Consider the following 19,941-nt stretch of genomic DNA (forward strand, 5'->3'; position numbering starts at 1 on the left):
ACGTAACGCACACTCAGCCTCTCAAGAACTCACACACAGTCACTGCAGAGCAGAGGAGACACCAGTCCAGTATCTGTTCAGATAAGCACAGGCGGAAAATCAAATAGAATCAGCTTGGCTTTTTCTTTTAAGAAGGAAAATTAACTGCTTTTGCTCCACAACATATTTGACCATCAGTGTTTTTCCACCATCTGTGGTATTTCAGCTCTGTAGCCTGACCCAACTCTGACCCCAACCCCCACACACCCAAACACACTTCAAAATAACACCTACAAAATGAGTCCCGAGGAAGGTGGAGAAAAGGCAACGTGCTGCTTTAACATGATGGGCCGAGTGTAAAAGCAAGAAGGTCCGGCTGTCGACTGCAGCCGTCAGGGTGGAAGATCGGCGGCGTGTCGGAGACAAGACGGAGAGCCAGAGAGATTACCTCTGTACAAGGGAAGTTACCACGGACGTGATGTTACCTGCAGTAATGCACCACAAAGTAGACTAGAAAAACAATCCTTTTTTCATGGAAATTTCAGAAACCACTGCTTTCACAAATCAGAGAACATCTTGGCACCAGAGTTTTAAACACACCCACATGTCTTGGCAGACATGTCAAGATTTGTGTCAGTAAAATTAGAGTAAAAAACATTTATTACACATCTGCTAACAGCTGGGAAAACCACCATAGCTGGCATTTTTCTGGTTTGTTTTCATTAAAGGGACGATTTGTTCATCTACAGTTTAGAGAGTTAGTTTGGCTTTTTGGGAAATATGCCCACTCCTTCTAATATGAAACTAACCGGGAAACAGCTGGTCTGACTTTGTCGTAAGGTTAGAAAAACCTTCACCTGTTGTTTTTACACACAAACAAGATGCTTAGTGGTGAGCTAGCCTTTACGCTAAGCTTAGCTAAGCTAACCTGCTGCTCGCTGTTTTATTACTGTCGCTAATGTTCGGACAAAAAAGCACACGAAAGCGGCAGCCTACTTGGGAGACCCAGATGTTGCACATTCCAGCAAGCATATGAACACATCATGTGAAGTGTAGCTGTCTTAGTGGAACTGTCCCCAACTGTCCGATCAGATGCAGAAGACCCAGTTTCAAAAGGTCAAATATGGCCTGTATGTGTTCACTGCTATTTCAAGCACTGACTGCGAATAACAGAACAGCAGGTGGGGGGAAAGATGTCACTGTTGGTTACTGGGTTTTGTTTACGTTCGATGATTTTATATTTTTTTTATGATGACATATCAAATAATGAAGCAAAGCCGAGGAAAGAGAGAGATCCCCATTGTTTGTACATACCCATCTACTGTATTGTAGTCAGACCAAAATCACAAAGCAAGGCACATGTTTCAAAGAAAAAAAAAAAAAAAACCTGAACGTTGCATCTGAAACATTTCAAAAATAATACAACTAAACAACAAGAATTGCTTGTATTATACACATCGCCACACCTGGACACATGTTCACGTGGAAAAAAAAAAAAAACCCCAAAAGCTTCCTGGAAATACCTCAACATGGTATCCTAAAACGATTCTTCAGCTCGGACCACTCAAGCATGGAGAAGCAACTGATTCAACACTCAGATTAGATCTGTTTACTTTGAAAAATAGTTTTCAGGATTACACATACATCATAAATACACTTTTTTTTTTTTGCAAATATCCATATATATATAATCTCTATGTGATCATAATTTAAATACCACAACTATTCTCTGAATTCTTCTTCATTTATATAAGGAGTGTGGCTGCTATACGACTGTGAAATCTAGATTTTCTTAATGAACCGAGGTGCCAGTAGAGTATCAGAGTACTGCACCTCGCTGGATGCAGGTTCTGGTTGGTTTTAGGAACTTTACATCGCACTCAAACAAAATATCCAGCTTCACAGATCTCTGCCGCCGCTCGCTCCATTTTAACACATTTTTTTAATCCCATGAAAATGCTGTCATGGCAACAAATTGTGTAGTAGTCATGGCGATGCCAATGAGGACGGTGGGGGTGATGATATAGATTGTCATGGCAACAGGGGGCAGCTGGGAGAGTGTGGGATGAGCGATGAAGACGAAAAGAGAGGGGTTATCAGCTAAGGCGTCAGAAAGGGTTTCAGTCATCGTGTATTTTTTTTTTCTTTTTCTAAATATCCTGGAGAAATAAATTCAGGGATCTGGGAAAGTTACACTGTGAATTCAGAAAGTTTTCAGACCCCTTCACTGTTTCCACATGCTGTTCTGTTGCAGCCTTACGCTAAAATATTTTTTCTCTCAACGATTCAGCCTCACCACCCCATACTGACAAAGCCAAAACAGAATTTTAGGCGTTTTTGAAACTGTGATATTTCAGCTTTTCCTTTTGAATAAATTTGCAAAAAATTGTCTAAAATTCTGTTTTCTCTTTGTCATTATGGGGAACTGAGTGTAGATTGATGAGGGAGAAAATGAATTTCAATGACTTTAGCATCAGGCTTCAACATAACAACATATGAGGAAAAGTGAAGGGGTCTGAAAACTTCCTGGATTCACTTTCAATCTGACAAGTGTAAATCAATACAGGATCTTAAAAGTAGGGATGCACCGATATTGGGCCTCATTGACTGAAGTGGATATCGGCCAGATGGGACCGATCCACATTACATTCAGTTATTGCATCACTAGGAAACTCACTTAAATCCAGTTACATTCATTCACTCGAGACAGACTCTTGACACAGGTGTTAGTGCCACAGCAATCGCTGCCCTCATGTCACCTGACACAGAAATGATCCCAGGCAGTTCCTGCATGTAGAGCTTTTACAGATGTTTGAACGTCACCGTGCAGAACGGTGTGTGTGCAGAGTCTGACGCCAGGCGGCTGTTTTCTCACTCATCTGCTGAAGGAGCAAAGTTTCTCTGTGCTCACCTTCCATCTGAGTTCAACACACAGGTGCACCAGGAGCCAACTGCGGTCCATCACACAGTTTAAAGAGGTGTGATGTGAAAACCGGAAATCGTCAACGCACACACACTGAGAACGAACATTTCAGTGACGTGGGAGGCATTTTGAGTTCATCAGTTCAACTGGTGGTGAGAAGAGAAATATTTGCACGGCCATATTTTCCGGCATGTTTAATGAGGGGGATGACTACATGTTGTTTTAAGCGAGATGACTGAACTCTTTCTGTGGAAAAACATATTAGACACAAACAACTTTTCAAATCTGAGTCTTTTTATATACTAGACCTGAAAACATATCTGGAGCAGAGCTTTAGACTTTTGCAAAAAGAGAGCGCTAATATTGGATTGGTAATCGGCATCAGCAGATACCCTGAGTTGACATACTGGAAGAGAAAAAGTTGGATCAGTGCATCCCTGCTTAAAATTGTTTGAAAATGAATATGTTATTGAAAGGATTTTCAGGGATTTTTAACCTTGAAATCCTTGAACTCTTAGGATCAAGGCTTCACTAATTCTGCAATGATAGGAGAGGTCTATAATGAGGCTGATTTTCAGTCACTGAATTTACACCACAAAGTTCTTCAGTTTAGTGTGGGGTTACGGGAAACCTGAAGTTTGTTGCTACACCCAACGGCAGGTATCAGGATTTGAAACAGTCTGGGTCAAGCTGAGTTCATTGGCCCATGGCTCTGACTCTGCTGCTTGTGTTGCATTGTGTGGGTGGGGCTTGAATCAACTGAGGCTGATCTGACCTTTGACCCCAGACTCATCCTCCTGAACCGCTTACCAGCTCTACTTCCTGAACCTCTAACCCCTTCAACTGCATCCTGAATCCTTCTCTAAAACTTTCTATGCTGCCAACTTCATCTCCGAGACCTAACATCTGCTTTCCAACACAACCCCTCTTCTTCTCTCATTTTAGTTTATATTGTACAGGCTCCCGTGTGTGTGTGTGTGTGTGTGTGTGTGTGTGTCTGTGTGTGTGTGTGTGTGTGTGTGTGTGTGTGTGTGTGTCTGTGTGTGTGTGTGTGTGTGTGTGTGTGTGTGTGTGTGTGTGTGTGTGTGTGTGTGTGAAAGCTGGCTGCATGGGTCATTGTGCTTCTCCTGTGTGTGTGTGTGTGTGTGTGTGTGTGTGTGTGTGTGTGTGTGTGTGTGTGTGTGTGTGTGAGTGTTTTGAGGATGATGATGAGGCTGCAGCCAAGACAGGAAACTGGATTTGATCCTGAAATTCCAACAATCCACAAGCTGAACTCAGTGCTAACATACATACACCTGCCATACTGGCTCTATCAGACACACACGCGCGCGCGTGCAGACACACACACACACACACACACACACACACACACACACACACACACACACACACACACACACTTCCAGGAGCTGAATAGTTTCGGTCACAGATAAAAATGTTTCCACCAAGTCATTTACATCGTCACAACACCAGAGGTCACCATTCCACACAGAACCGAGACATCAAACCAAAGAGCTAGAGATTCATATTCATCGGTATATTATATATTAGTGTGCTAATGCAGGAATTCTTCAGTAGATATAAACTCTCCATGCTTAGAATGTACATGTACCATACTATGATTCATTACACAGTTGGTTTTTCAATCAGTAATAGTTTAGTTTATTTGTTCGAGTCCTGGATGAGTTCTTTAAACACCCATGTTTTGATTGCAGTCTCCTCCATTTTGATGCATTTCTTCGTCACTCTGTCTGCTGACTTTTTTTTTTTTTTTTTTTACTTTTCTCTCCCCATCAGTTGTTTTTGGTCCTTTTTTTCAGCCTCTCTCTTTTAGTGTCTCTCTGTATCCATCCTTCATTCTTGCACTCTCTCTGCCACATCTCTGTCCAGGCCTGTGGTGCTGCTCCATCATCACATTCATCAGCAGCAGCAGGACATGAGAGGAAGAGGTGGATGAAAGAGACTTTTCCAGAGCAGCAATGGATGGACAGATGACAGGAGGAGTGAGAAGGGGGTGGGCACGACAGAAAGAGAAGGATGAAGAGAAGGAGAGAGAGACAGAGAGATAGAGAGGCATGTTGTCCATTGTGCCGTCTGAGTCGCTCCTGTTGCAGCGTTGCCATGGAGACAGGCTGACTGGTTTCTGCGGTTACTCCAACATGGCGTCCAGCTGGTCGGCCAGGTCATCGAACATGCTGCCGATGTCGTCCAGGATGCTAACTGTGGTCTTCTGCTCCGCCACAGAGCTAAATGCACACACAGAGAAGCACAGCATTATACCAAGTGATGGAGAATACTTCAACTCCTAACTGCCAGATCTGGGCCTCTCATTTCACGGTGGTTACCGGTGGAACGCCTGTGGCACTGGTAATGAAAAGGTGGGGCTAATTGACTGTTTGCTAAGCTCCACCCCCCTTAGTTACTGTTGCTATACCTGCCAAGCTTTCCTCTCTCACATAGCTCATATGTAGTTTTTTTACTAATACAATGGCATAACCTTAGCATACTAAGCTAATGTTAGCTTCATGAGTTGGTTGAACCTGCTGTCTCCTGCTAGATACTTATTGTTTGCCACTGAGTCACATTAAAACAAGACTCTTATTTAAGTCTTAAACATACACTTGATGGCTACATACATGATGTCATGCTAACAGACCGAGGCTAAAGCTGCATGTCTCCTGTAAAAAGTTATCACCCTAACCCTCCAATGATGCAGGAGCAGACATGAACATACAGCATATTGTTGTATAGCACTGGGGAGCTAGCTGGTATTATGTAGAAAAAAATGTAACATCAGACTGTTATTTCGTTCCAACATTTCCCTGTTTGGCTGCTTAACTTATTGCTTCTTATTTTCAAACAGGCTCTCATGTCATTCCAGTGGAGAAACATTCATGCTGATTGTTCAAAGTTTACTTTTACTGTACCGTAAATGGACCGATTTACCATTTTCTAGCGGCTCACAATTAAAAAGCTAATTAAAAATAGCCAACAGAGTCCTTGGTCTAGTTAAAATATTCCCAAAGAAATGTTCAATTTCTCTGTTTTTACATTATTTTCAATTTATCATATCCTATAGTAACATGCATTCTTTTGTAGCTAACAGTAAGCTTATGAGTATGCACAGCCCACCCACATCATAATCACCACACCCAGCCCTCTGGTCTGTGCCAGCGCAAACCTGAAAACACTAAGTGCCTCAGCATTATCGACCATTACTGCCAGTTTACCGATGTGAAATTAGCAGCCTTGGGTCTGAGAGTGCGTGTGTGTGTGTGTGTGTGTGTGTGTGTGTGTGTGTGTGTGTGTGTGTGTGTGCTCCTTACTCCTCCTGCCGCAATATCTTGTCCTCCACGGCCCGCAGAGCTGCAGCCAAAGATGCACTCGTCTCCTCCAGCTTCTGATGCACCAGAGAATCCACACTGAAGTCCGGTGTTGTCGTAGCAGCCGGCACCGTCACCCCACCTCCAACCATCCCGCTGTCCACCGACACACCCCCAATGGAGGATCGGGGGGGCTTGACGGGTGGCGGGGTCGGGCTGGGAGTAGCGGGAGTCTGGGGTGTCTGTGGTGTGGTGGGGGTCGGCGGGGTGCGGGGGCTCTGGGAAGACGGGCTCATCGGCTTGGCATTTGGCGGGCTCGGAGTGTTGGGAGGGGGGAAAGAGGTGGGAGAGCTGGTCTGTCGAGCGACCGCAGAGTACTGTTTTACTGTGGCAGGGGCCGAGGTCGGGGAGGGAGGACTGGTCATGGACTGGATGAGCTTGGCCGGTTTTGGTGCCGTGGGCGGGGGCACTGGTTTGGGCGAGACCGGTGGAGGGATCTTCTTTCCTTCCACTACAGAGAGAGAGAGAAAAGAACAAGTCTGGGTTACTGACTGGCTAAAGCAGTTCTGATCTGGATGTGAACATCTCTCTCAAGCTCAAGTACTAGTGCTCCAGTACTTTTTGTGTGGGCAACACCATGAAAAGCTTTTGTCTCCCAGCGTGGTCGGAAGACATATTAGATATACAAGTGAGGTCTTTTGTTTTGAGGGCACTGACACCTTTACAGGCTCAGCTAGCTTAAAGGCATCAGTGTGCTTCAGACTTCTCAAACAGCATCTGAAACCCCCTCCCCCAAACGTTTCTGGCACTGGACTTGGGGGGCATGGATAACTGTCATTAACTGACACTCTGATCATGTCTCACCCTCTCTGTAGGCGGCTGTCGAGGGGCCACTCAGAACAGCTATAAACACAAGATGCTGATTTTAATAAAAAGCACCTGCACATTTCAAATTATGACCCCCACCTCACCCACACCCGACACAAACACACAATCATACACTGTGAGTACCTGGGCTTCCAGGCGTGCCAGGGCCTGGCAGGGGCACTCTCTTGTTGGAGGCAGGCTGCGGGGGGGTCTGTGGACCTCCTTGTCTCTTTATCTGGCCCACTACAGGCTTGGGGGAGACTGGTGGCTTTGGTTTCCTCTGCGGACCTCCTTCAATGCCTACTGGAGCTCCTTGATCCACACTGTCCCTGCGGGGAGCAGCAGTCACTTGCGGTTGAGGCTGATGTTGGGGTTGAGGCTGTGGCTGCTCTGTCACTCCGGCGTCAGACACCGGGCGACGTCTCATGGTGGCAGTGCCGTTCTGGTAGGGTACTGGCTGTGTGGTGTTCGGTGGCCCAGGTCCCACGGGCTCTCCATTAGCTGCGGCCAGGTCTGCGTAGCCCTCGGGCTCCTTGTCGCGGCTCTTGGGCCGTCGTTTGACGGTGGACGACTCCTGAAGGGTGAAGTCGGAGCCGTTGGGGTGGGGCTTGGAGCTGCGGGGCCGTCGCTTTAAGGTTGCTGTGGCCTCAACGCTGGAGATGTCTTCCTGGGTGTAACCACTGTCTCCCTGGGGACCTTCGCCATCACCCTGCAGACAAACACAAAATACACACTAACGGAAAATTCATACATTCATGACAAGAGGTAATTTTTGCACAAACAGTCAAAAACATTGAAAAGGTAAATGGATAATATAAATAAGGCTTAGAGAACAGAGGAATTACATCAGATCACAATTTATTTTAGCACATTACATAGATAGATAATGTAGATACAATATGTACTGTAGAGTCAGATAGACAGATAGATGATAGATAGATAGACAGATGATAGATAGATACATAGATGATAGATAGATGATAGATAGATAGATAGATGATAGATTGATAGACAGATAGATGGATAGATGATAGATATATGATACATAGATGATAGATACATAGACAGATAGATAGATAGACAGATAGATAGATAGATGATAGATAGATAGATAGATAGAGATAGATAGATAGATGATAGACTATTAGATAGATTGATAGACAGATGATAGATAGATAGATGATAGATGATAGATAGATGATAGATTGATAGATAGATAGATAGATAGACAGATAGACATATATAGATAGCTACCTGTCCTTCTCCTTCTCCTCGACCCTGGCGGCGGATTGTCAGGCTTCCCTCCTCTGCAAACGGCAGGTTCTCTGATGAGCTGCCACTGCCTCCCGAGCTGGGATGGGGGGAGGATGGAGGGTGGGGGGAGGAGGAATGTACAGTTGGAGGCGAGGTTTCAGGTTGGACATAGAGAGATGGGAGAGCTGAGGGAGCTGGCTGGTTGCGCCTGGCAGCGGCTACCAGCTCAGTGACGGGGCCACTGATGGTCCGCCGTCGGTTCACCACTTCGCCATCCAGACCAATGGCATCACGTGTTTTCCCCACCTGGTACACACAACCATGCCATTGGTTGTTAAAGAAATGTTCATACTTGCCATTTTAGAGAAGAATATATGTATATATACAGTAGGTCCAAAGTCTGAGACCATTTTCTCACTGAGACTTTTGAACCCCACTGTACACATACACATACATATACATATCCATGTACATGTACATATACATATACATATACATATACACATACATATACATATACATATACGTATACGTATACGTATATGTATATGTATATGTATGTGTATGTGGACAATATTTCTACCATGACTCAGACAAAGTGTTCTCTACAATACCTGCAGGAAATTCTTCTGCAGTGCCATGCCTTTGGCTCCACCCCCTATAGAAGACATTTCCAGCATGGCAGCGATGCTCCTCACACTACCCATGCTGCTCGTCTCCACGGCACCTGGGTCCACGGACACACCAAGGTCGCTGGCACGCCGCTGCTGGTGGTAGGACACGTCCAGCATCCCCCCTGTTGTGGTGAGTGTGTGCGGCTGTGCATTGGCATCTATCAGGTTGGAGTTGGAGCTGGAGATGGCAGAGCTGGAGCGTTTGGGCGGTGGTGGTGGCGGGCCTTTTTTCTTCTGACGCAGAGCAAAGGACTGCGACTGGTTGCGATTGGTGTTCTTGTCCTGGTTGCGGACGGAGTGGCTGCGGCTGACGCGGTGGGTCACTGTGGCATATTTACCTCCTTCCCCTCCGATGATGACTGAGCTCTGACCTACGACTACCTCTGCATCTCCTCCTCCACCTCCTCGTCCTCCTGCCCTCTCATCACACTCACCATCTGACACGGCGTATCGGTTGAGGCTGTGGGCGCGTTTCTTCTGGAGCGCCGAAGACTCTGCTCCTTCTCCCTCAGCCAGCTCAGCCTCTGGTGGAAGACAGAGCAGAGGGACCTGTGGTTGTTGGCTTTCCCTGACATCCATGACCTGTGTCTGTGGGTGGTGCTGAGGGTGTGCCTGGTGTGGTGGCTGGACTAGAGGTTGCTGCTGCTGCTGCTGCTGCTGCTGCTGCTGCTGCTGTTGCTGTTGCTGCTGCTGAGGCTGAAGCTGGGGACACGGACCTCCGCGGTGGGTCGGAGACTGAGGGGGCTGTGGGCGTGGCGATTGCGGTCTCTCCCCCTGGATGAACTGGGGGGTTGGCTTGGGTTTGGCCTGCGGGGAAGCTGCGCTCTGGACAGAGGAAGTGGAGGAAGAAGATGAGGTTCTAGTCTTGGTAGGGGTATGAGGGGGCGTGTAGGGAGGAGCAGGCTGGGAATGGGAGTGGGAGTGACGGTGTTTGCCTTGAGAGGAGACACTGCCTCTGTGGGAGGAGGTGCTTCCCTGGCTGCTCTGCTGCCTCATAGTCCGCGCCTCCTTCTTAGGAGGCCCAGTACCTCCTCCTCCACCTCCTGTCATCAGCTCATCATGGTCTTTGCTGAGACTGCGTGTTCGTTGAGCTTTGACCTCCTGACCTGGCTGGGTCATGGCGCTCTGTAGCTCAGTGCTCAACTCGCTGTCCTGGAAGGTGCTCATCTTTGGAGACATGACCTCTGAGGAGAGGAGGACACTCTTCAAATTAATATGAAGATCAATTTAAATAGGAGAGGAGGTCGTTATTGTTCTGTTAGAGAAATAAAACTGGAAGGGAAGATCTTTGGCCACTGAAAGACCTCATTAGATAAGTCAGTTTAGATCTCATTAAAAGTTCATCATTATCAAACTATCATCTGTTAGCTTACCGTCTGGAGGGGGGCTGTCCACTGACATGACTTCCTGCTGCTGTGTGATTGGTGGGGGCTTCTTTCGGAGGGAGGCCCGCCCTTCTGAACCGCGCTGCATTTCAGCCAGTCGCTTCACCGCCAGCATCAGCTTCTTCTGGTGGCCTAACACATCATCATATTACAATTGCAGTCCTTGTTTGTTTAAGAAAATTAGGAGATAACTAATTATTTTAGATATAATTTTTAATTTTTTTATTTAACTATTTCCATTTCTATTATTATATACAGGACATAGATGTTTCCTCCACTTAAAAGTTGAACATAGACTGCAACTATGAAGCCCCCAAAACAAAATACAGTGAAAGGTTATTAAAAAAATATATAATTAATCACATCAATAAATATGATTCTCAGTTCAATAATTGAAATGCAGTGTAAAAAGAAATATAAAGCTTTAAACTTTTCCTTAAACAATTAATCAGTTTGTTAGAACAAAAGCATCTTCATAAAATTTACTCCTCTATTTATCTTTCACTTATTACATATTCTATATATTATATATTATATTTTCTTTTCGACTCCTTAATTTTTTAATTAAATTTTGCCCTTGGCACACATTGAATCATTTATCTATTCCCATTTTCGCCACCTAACATTTCCCTTTTCAGCAGTCGAGAGGGCTAGCTTAACGGAAAACTCTAACGGCTAAACACAGTGAGCACTAGCCTTTTCAACCAGCTACCTAGCTGAAACCAACGTTTATCATAAAACTACACCAGCCAGTGGACTTAATGTTAATCATTCATATAATATTCAGTGTACTGCTGTAGTATCACTGTGTACACTTTTAACAGTAGCTAAAGCTTTTTGGCCAGCTAACGCTATTTGGAAGTTCACAGACACCATAGTATTACAGTATTATTTTGTTCATACTCTAGTATGGCTATATTTTTGATTTGTCTGGTAACCTTTTTTTTCATTTTGTCAGTTTCAGGGCTCCACACGCCACACTAGGAATATTTTGAACCCGTTCATCTGTTCATGTGTTAGAGGGTAGCTGTCTCCCCATGAAATTCCATACACATAAATGCTTGTTGCAGAAAACACAGTCAAACCCTGGGCTCAATAACTTAGAGTCGGCGTTAGATCACAGTGCCGGGGGTAGATTCCCTGAGAATTGAAGTCCATTTCCCCATCGATATGTGTTTCCCCTTCCCTTAACCCGAACCTAACCTTCACCCTACCCCAAACCAGTTAGTACTCCCAACTGGAAGGAGGACTTTCTTTACTGTGCACAAATCACTGTCCATCCAGCTGAAGCTTGATTGCAGCAGACTCGGATGCTTTGAATGGGATATGGAAACCATAAAGGTGGTTAAACATTCGAATGTAAAAAATGTATTAACGTGTATGAGGTATGGCTGTATGACTTACCCAGTTTGGTAATGCCTATTTCCTGTAGGTCCTCCCAAGTGATGTCAGTGATGAAGTCGATGTTCTCATAACCGTTCTGCACTAACACCTGGTGGTACTGGCTTAGACCAATGGCAGACAGCCACTCTCCTAGATTGGCCTATAGGAACACCAGAAACATGACTGCTCACCAGGCTAGCCAGCACTAGAACACTAAAGCTGGTAGCCTGCCTCTGGAAAGAGGCTCAGACTACTAACCAGAGCAGCCAATTAACACATCTGGCCTTTTTTGATGAACCAACAGAGATATGATACTGTATACACTAAGACTTTTAGCATGACTAGCAGTATAGTCACTAGCAGTGACTATACTAGGCAAGTATCTGCAATAACTGCTCATTAAAGCGTAGAGTGTGTGTGTGTGTTTGTGTGTGTGTGTGTGTGTGTGTGTGTGTGTGTGTGTGTGTGTGTGTGTGTGTGTGTGTGTGTGTGTGTGTGTGTGTGTCTTGAGTTTTACTCACAGGTTTCTGATCAGGCAGCCACTCTGAGACACTCAGTTTGTTTATCTCTGATGTCATTTTCTTTCTGTGACCTGGTTTAGTTATTCCAATAGCTGTCAGATCCTAAACAAAAACACACAAACACACACACAAGTAAGTAAGTAAGCTACAGTAGTTGCAAGTGCAGGCTTTTCCTCCACTAAAATCTACTCCCCTCCTCAGTCTCTCTCATGCACAAACACACACACACCGAGGAAAACTTTCAACACAAAGAACCAAGAGACAGCATGACTAATGAAAGCTTCTGCCAGTTGAGGAAAATGTAAATGTCTCAAAATTATGAAAAAAGCAGAAAAGCAAGGGAAGCAAAACTAAAAATGAAGCACCCACGAGAAGTCAATCAGCTCGATTCTCCATAATTTCATTTAAATTCAGCTCTTACTTCTATACTCAAGGTCATACATTCAAACTAAGAGAATTATAGAGTGCAGATAAAGAACTGTAGTTAACGAAAAAATGCAGTGCATCATCCTGTCAATGTCACACATACTTTTAAAGGCACAGACAAACATTCAACACTCATCACACACACACGGTTGCATAAGTCATAAATTATCTACAGATGTGACACAAAATACAAAGATTTTATGACATGTCCCTGATAACGAAGCGCTAATTAAGTCAGCTCTGCTCTGAACCCTTCAGCATGCAACTACGACTGCAGTGAGCGTATATATACAAATAATTCATATATGCTATAAATTATTTGTATGTAGGTGAGCGTGGAAGAGAGCATCAGTCTAGATCCTGGGGACAGGCAGCAGTGGTGTTGAAAGTGAGGAGAGGGTTAGGGGGTTGTATGTATGTATATACATATATGTATATATATATATATATATATATATATATTTATATATATACACATCTACTGTGAGTCCAAATTGTTTATTTTTAATGTATTTAGCTGAACTGAGCCTTATACATTGGCAGCTCAAAATGGAAGTGAGAGTAAAATAAAATGAATGTCAGTACATGGAGATGTACTGTAAACCAGATCTTATTATTAATGCTTACGTTTTTAATGTAATTTGATATCTTTCTATTTTTTGGCTTCAGGAATTCAGACTGTATTCTGGTGAACTATTTTAAAAACCTGGTGCCATTTGAACATATGATGCAGTGAAATTACACAAAAACCATTATAGGCGCATTGTTGTGTAGGCTGATGCGATATCAAAATATGAACATATATTTGCTCCTCTAAATATTTAGTTTGAAGGGGTACTCCAGCAATTTAACATTTTTATTAAGTCGCAAAAGATAGAGAAAAAAAGAGATTGGTCAAAATCAAAGCAGCAGACGCTGAGATTGTCCCCACTATGGGTCAGGCTATAAAAACACTGGATATTCCATTTCCCCTGATGCAACTCGATTTTTCATTAGATCCTCCCTGCCTGGTAAACCTCCTCAAACTCCAAAACCCAAGTTCATAAAACAGGGTTACTACTGAAAAAAAAAAACCCTGGTCATCATCCTTTGGAAAACTCAAGACATTTTACAACTGTTTCCACAGGTTTAGTAATACTGCCCTTGGTAAGTGAACAGAACTTGATTTGGTGACTTGTGATTTCACTTATTGCTAAAAATTCATCACTTTCAGAGGGTAAACGTGCTTAATTTGGTACAGGAATCATAGAAATAGAAATATGTGTGCAGAGCTTTTAAGCTTTTCATTAAGCAGATGGCCGGTGCTTTGGCTTTTCCTTCAACACTTGTTCTAGTAACTTACAGCTGCATGAAGTGAGTACTCACTAGGAGACACTGAGACTTACCGAGACCCGCAGTAACACAACTGTGATATACAACCAGCTTGTTTAGTTGTTATGGTTAACATTTCGCAAACACAGGCCAACTGACGCACCAAAGCATACACAGAGCAACATTAGCCTTCATTTGGAGTCGTGTTTCTGGCCACTTGACCAATTTAACTCAAATATTTTCTGGCCTTTTAGCTCTGGTTTTGTCCCCACCAACTCCTGAGAATCAGCCGATCAGATGTATGTAAACACTAAATGATCCACTTTTTTCACCTGCCATCCATTTACTTATGCTGTCTAACACTTCTTCCAGGGCAGATAACTAACACTTAATGAAAACGACTACCTTAGTTTTAATATTATTTACATATCATATTTACACTGTGCCGTTGGTAAGAGCCATGAGACTCAACTGAAGACTGTATGTGCAGGCTGGAGAGCTAAAGCGGCTGGCTAAAATCTGAGTGTGGGTGCAATGTTGGGAGTTGTAACTACGTGGGTTTGGTAATGGGAGTGACCTCATCACATTAGACTACAGGACTGTGACTTTTTATTCTAAATTTGAATAAATTTGTTGGAACCTGGGAAAAAAATAAATATTTGAACTGCAATGACCTGTTCAAATTCTAAATTTACAGTCTATGAGCTAATCAGAGCATTTCAAGTAGTTCACCTTCTCTTCCAGCAGAGGGGGTTCTAAAACTTCACTATCAGCTTGATCTATTGCTGTCCTATTGATCTATCAGAAAACTAAGCTAATCAATAAAAATGGAGGACATCACTAGCGAGCAAGGGAGTGCTAATCGGATGCTCACGACTCCAAAGCATCTCGCAGTGTGTGGACGAATTTTGTCGGCAAAATTACTGAATTACATGCCAGTTTGAATTCGCTCAAACTTGACTTTTTGAAAAAGTGACAGCCCTAGCAGAGAATAACCAGGTTTTGATGCAAGGTTTAATTTTATATTAATGACCAAAAAATGCGTAGTACACGTTTAAACCACTTTGAGGAGTAAATGGAAAGATTTTGCCTTGGCATTACTTTTACATGGCTGTCATACAGTATGCAAGTTAATTTATTAGGCTTTCAGCTTCGAAACATCAGACTGAGGTTACTGAAAATTTACCCTTTTTATAGGAATAGTTTGAAATTTTGCAAAACACATTTAGTTACTTTCTGGTGAAGACTTAGATGACATGACCGATTCCACTCTTACACCTGTACAGTAAATATGAAGTTACCGCAAGCAGCCTGGTAACTTAGCTTAGCACAAAGACTAAGGGGGTAACAGCTAATCTTTGCGGTAAGCCAAGGTAATCAGCTGCTGGCGTTAGCTTCATATTTAACTTACAAACATGAGAGTGGTATCTATCCTCTCATCTAACTCTCAGCAAGAAAGAAAAAAGGCGTGTTTTCCAAAGTGTCTAAACTATTTCTTTAAGAAAATATAATGCCCAAAGCACAACGTACATTTATACTTATACTAAGCTAGACATGGCCCCAAACCAATCCAGCAACTTGTCAGAATTGTGATAGGATGCTTCGTTTATGCACTTTGCATTTTGAGCCCACTCGTCCTTTTAAATATTTTGAATTTACTTAATTTACGTGATAAATGGGCCTGACAATAACATTTTAGTTGATTTTAATGTGCAGTTTTTAGACTACCTCACCGGTGCAGTCATGACATTTACAAGGGGTCAGGGTGAGATGCTGGTCAAAACCAGGTCAAGGGTGAGAGGTGAAAGGTTAAACCAGGGCAGGTTTGGCAGGAGGAAGGGAAAGAATAACTGAGAACAATTTGGTTGAGTGGTTTAATTGTGCTCATTTGAGATTTTTCTTCAAGGAAATGATGATACATGGTACATGCATCTTGAAAACATCAAGTACAGCACAAATCAAAGTTGTTTCCATTGTGGTCCTTGGAGGTGCCTGTGACCTCTCTGGGGTTCAGGGGGTCAGGGTTCAGTTGCCTTACCTCGGGGGTCATTCGGCTAACGGTGGGCAAGTCATACCCAGCGCCCAGGAAGTTTGGAGCGTAGACCTGCAGCTGAAAGTTGCTCAGCCATTGGACAACGGCTTCTGAGCTCTACGGGAGAGAAGACAGGGGGCATGCGGTCACTGGCTCCATGTCTGCTTCTTCAACAGCCATTTTTCCCCAGCAGGGCCAAGTAGGGCCAAACAGACGCCACAATTTGTTATATTAGTACAGGGAACTATTATATAGTCCCCTGTAGCAAGGGACTGTTTTCCTTGGATCCTGTCTGTCAGTATGTCCTTTCAGTATATCTGCACTAACAACAAAAAAGACAATTTCTTATACATTTATAAATGATTATAATAATTCACTGGCGTTGTAACATCTGGCTCCTGTTAAAGTCAGCGAATTAGCCCCGGTTAGCCCTGCTTGGTCATGTCGTGAAAACCAGGCTTAAGTTAGGAAGGCCCTGCCTAAAGTATCTGGTGTGCTCCAGCAAGAGCTGTAGATTAGCAACAGCAGGCCAATCTGCATTTGACCCGTCAAAGCTGGAAAGTAAAGGAAAAATAGAATTCACGTTGTTTCTTTTGCATTCTGCCTTTGAAGGAGAGAGGCCAGAAAATGCTGTAGTGTGGTGGTGACCACTCTAAAAAAAAAAGATTGTAAAAGCATACACACACTGTCACACACTTCCCCACAGCAAAAATCTTTCCTCAGATATTCGTGCACTTTTAGAATTATTTCTTGTTTGGTTCGATGTGGGTGAATGTTTTAACTTTGTTGTAGCTATGTTTGAAATAACTTTTTAAAACATGGAAACAGGAATGGATCATATAAAAAAGGTCTACACATAAAAATGTACCACCTCACCTACCTTCCTTAAATACTCACAAAACAGCAGCTAATTTAGCTTGTGTTTTTTTTAGCTACTCTTAGCAACTCTTAGCTAATTACCCTTACGGTGATTTTATCTTCTAAGACTGTGGCTTAGCGTTAAAAATGCGCTGGAGATGTGTCTGATGTTGAGATGGCTGAACCTAAATGCACACAGTACTAGGAATTAAAAATAAAAGTAACGCCTACATACAGTGGCCTGCAGCTCAAACCTGCCATGCATGATTTTTGTCCACTTGGGGGCAGTGGAAACAAGTTGTGAACACAACATTGGCATATCATCATATACGTCTTAAGTTGATATGGCAAACTTGTTAGCAAACAGTGGCAAATTTATACATCCAGCAGTTATGGAGAGACATTATCATCCATTTAGAGCCATATCTCTGTTCATCTGGAACATGGACAGTAAGTCCAATAGTCACTCTCCTTTGGCTCTGTTTTGGGTCTCTAACAACTCCTTTGTAGCTTCTACATGCGCCACTATGTTCACCAGCTAGTCACTAAAGATGTCTAGCTAAACAATGAGCTGAAACTGGCTGTAAATGTATATAAAGCTGAGGGGAGCTGCAGATTTGGGTGACAATTTTCTGTAGGTTCATCATTATACTTTCATATGGTCACATTTTTCACATTGTCATTAGATGCATTGTTATAATAAAAATACTGTTTGTAGCTGCTCTAAGTTTTATGTATTTTTTGACCTGCTGGAACTTATTTTTGGCAGTTAAGCTACCGATTGCGACACTACAGCTTCCTGTTTACATAGCTATTTGTCTTTGACTGGACAGCACTACAGGTGTTACCTAGCAAGCCATTTGTACATTACTGAAGTGTTTACTAAGACATTCTTCAAGTTTTATTTGTGCAACCCAATCAAATAAATCACTAGTTAGAACTAAGGAAGGATTTCACACATAAACGTAGTGATGATTTCATCAATAGCTGGTGCAGCCCAATCCTGATCAGCTGTAAGGGACTTTAGATAAATGTATGACCTGTTTAAAATAGCTGATCATTTGCTGCAATGTCCTGCTCTAAATGCTGATGCTGGTGAAAGCAGGGAACAGAGCTAAAGCACCGGGTTTGAATGTAAAACCACACACTCTGTTTCTCTTTAAACTTCCACATTCGTCCTGTCTCTTTTTTATCTGTCTCCATTCTTTGTCTCTCTTCTCCTTTTTTCCTCCTTTTCTTTATCTTTCCTCCTGACCCTCGTCTTCCTCCACATTGTCCCTCAAAACCAAATGGTGTTCCTTCCCCTCTTTCTCCCACTTTACCCTGCCGAGGGAAATATTAGGACGCTGGGTACTACGGAACCAGGACTGTAGCTGACAGATGGTCATGATAGAACATGGCTTACATGACAGCACACACACACACACACACACACACAGGCAAGCGATTCACACAAGCACCACAACCACCTGCTACTTAAATACGCTCACTGGTTTATCAAGCTTCAAATTATTATAAAATGAGACATGAACTTGAATGCACGTATGCAAACAAACACATACACACACGCTACAGTAAATGACAACTTACTGTACATGGTGTGAGCTCAAAATTCACACTTCTTGTGCCAAGCTAGTACACCCATGCCATGCACAGTGCTGGGTACCTGCCAGCACACACGAACACACAGACACACACACAAACCTACACATACCGATACCTTTAAGCAGAATTTGCTTACCTAAGGTGCACCTAGCAATGATTGAATTAGAGACATTTATCTCAGCAAAAGAAGAAAAATACCGCAATGGAAGAAGAGAGGCTGCAACTAAAAGGAGTGAATAACGATGGATAGCTGGTAATAGATAAACAAATGAAGGAAAGGATTCTCTCTCTCTCACACACACACACACACACACAAGATTCCTCGTTCACAGACTCGTACGAGATCAAGCCGGGGATCTTCCACTCACACACTCACCGTGTCATGGCTGCATCCGAACACTCGCAGCACGGACGAGGCCAGTTGCGAGAGAAACCGCTGGGACATCCTGGTGTGTGTGTGTGTATGTCTATGTCTATGTGTGTGTGTGTACAAGAGTGGGAGAGTGTTTTGGTTTAGGTGACTGAGGAGCTACGTTCTCATCATGCTGCAGTTACATGTTGATAGCGGGGACTGTCTCCTTACTCATGTGTGTTTTCGGACGGTCCTACCTTCCCCTCGCCTGGCCCCTCCCCCTTCCTGGTTGCCGTGGTGTCATAAGGCGGCGCTTCATGGAGCGGACAGGCCGACTGGCTCGATGTCCGAGAGGAACTGGCAGAGCCTGCTGGGAGAAATATCATTGGCCAGTTTCAAACTGTTGCCCTATCACTGTAAACTTGCTCCGATCAACAGATGAGTTTACTCATCATCCAAACCTGACCTCTAACCTCCTCCACTAACTGATTTTTTTCTGGTCACCCTCCTTTTATTGCTTTGAAAAGCAAACAAACAAATTCTTGCTTTCAAAGATATAACAAACCTTCTTAAGCAATCACACCCTTCTATACTTCCTCCTACATCCCCTTCCTTTGCCATCTGTCTGTTAAACCAGCCAAGTTCTGTGTGTGTGTTTGTGTGTATACAAGTGTGTATGTAATGTGATGCCTTTTTTTTTAAAGCCCAGTGGATTGTGACTCTTGTTTTTCTAAACCAACTCTCTAGCTCCCTGGGTTTCATCTTTTCTCTCTATTTAAAAGATATGTTCCCTGCCCCTCGTTCTCACCGGTTTCAGAACACTTGCAGGTATGGTTACTGTGCCCCTGTCCTACCTGCAGGTTGGTCCACAGACTTGGACTGCTCCAGCAGGTGCTCCTTAGCTTTGGCAGACTGGGACAAGACTGTGGCGAGAAGCTGCAGATACACATAGAAGCGCACACAAACATCCATATTAACAGACATGTACCAACTTACATTTTGTTGCATTACAGGAGCATTAATAGATTTTTTCAACCACTTGGGGGCA

General features: G+C 43.5%; 1 protein-coding gene across 3 annotated transcripts in view; it reads right to left on the bottom strand.

Annotated features, from left to right (window-relative positions):
• Positions 1-4,312: 4,312 nt before the first annotated feature.
• caskin1 (CASK interacting protein 1) overlaps positions 4,313-19,941 on the bottom strand; it is a 111,450-nt gene continuing 95,821 nt past the window's right edge. Inside the window, exons 14-24 of one of the 3 annotated variants that reach the window (XM_040124129.1) lie at positions 19,748-19,829; positions 19,151-19,260; positions 16,085-16,195; positions 12,310-12,411; positions 11,810-11,948; positions 10,394-10,537; positions 8,961-10,204; positions 8,347-8,652; positions 7,237-7,801; positions 6,229-6,736; positions 4,313-5,148 (exon numbers count right to left, since the gene is read on the bottom strand). In XM_040124129.1, coding sequence (XP_039980063.1) covers positions 5,052-5,148; positions 6,229-6,736; positions 7,237-7,801; positions 8,347-8,652; positions 8,961-10,204; positions 10,394-10,537; positions 11,810-11,948; positions 12,310-12,411; positions 16,085-16,195; positions 19,151-19,260; positions 19,748-19,829 — 3,408 coding nt within the window. In that variant the 3' untranslated portion in view covers positions 4,313-5,051. Of the gene's footprint in view, positions 5,149-6,228; positions 6,737-7,236; positions 7,826-8,346; positions 8,653-8,960; positions 10,205-10,393; positions 10,538-11,809; positions 11,949-12,309; positions 12,412-16,084; positions 16,196-19,150; positions 19,264-19,747; positions 19,830-19,941 lie in introns of all 3 variants that reach the window. The other 2 variants (XM_040124128.1, XM_040124127.1) reach the window with 2 other exon arrangements.

This window comes from Xiphias gladius, chromosome 3 (assembly GCF_016859285.1).
Source record: "Xiphias gladius isolate SHS-SW01 ecotype Sanya breed wild chromosome 3, ASM1685928v1, whole genome shotgun sequence".
NCBI lineage: Eukaryota > Metazoa > Chordata > Actinopteri > Istiophoriformes > Xiphiidae > Xiphias > Xiphias gladius.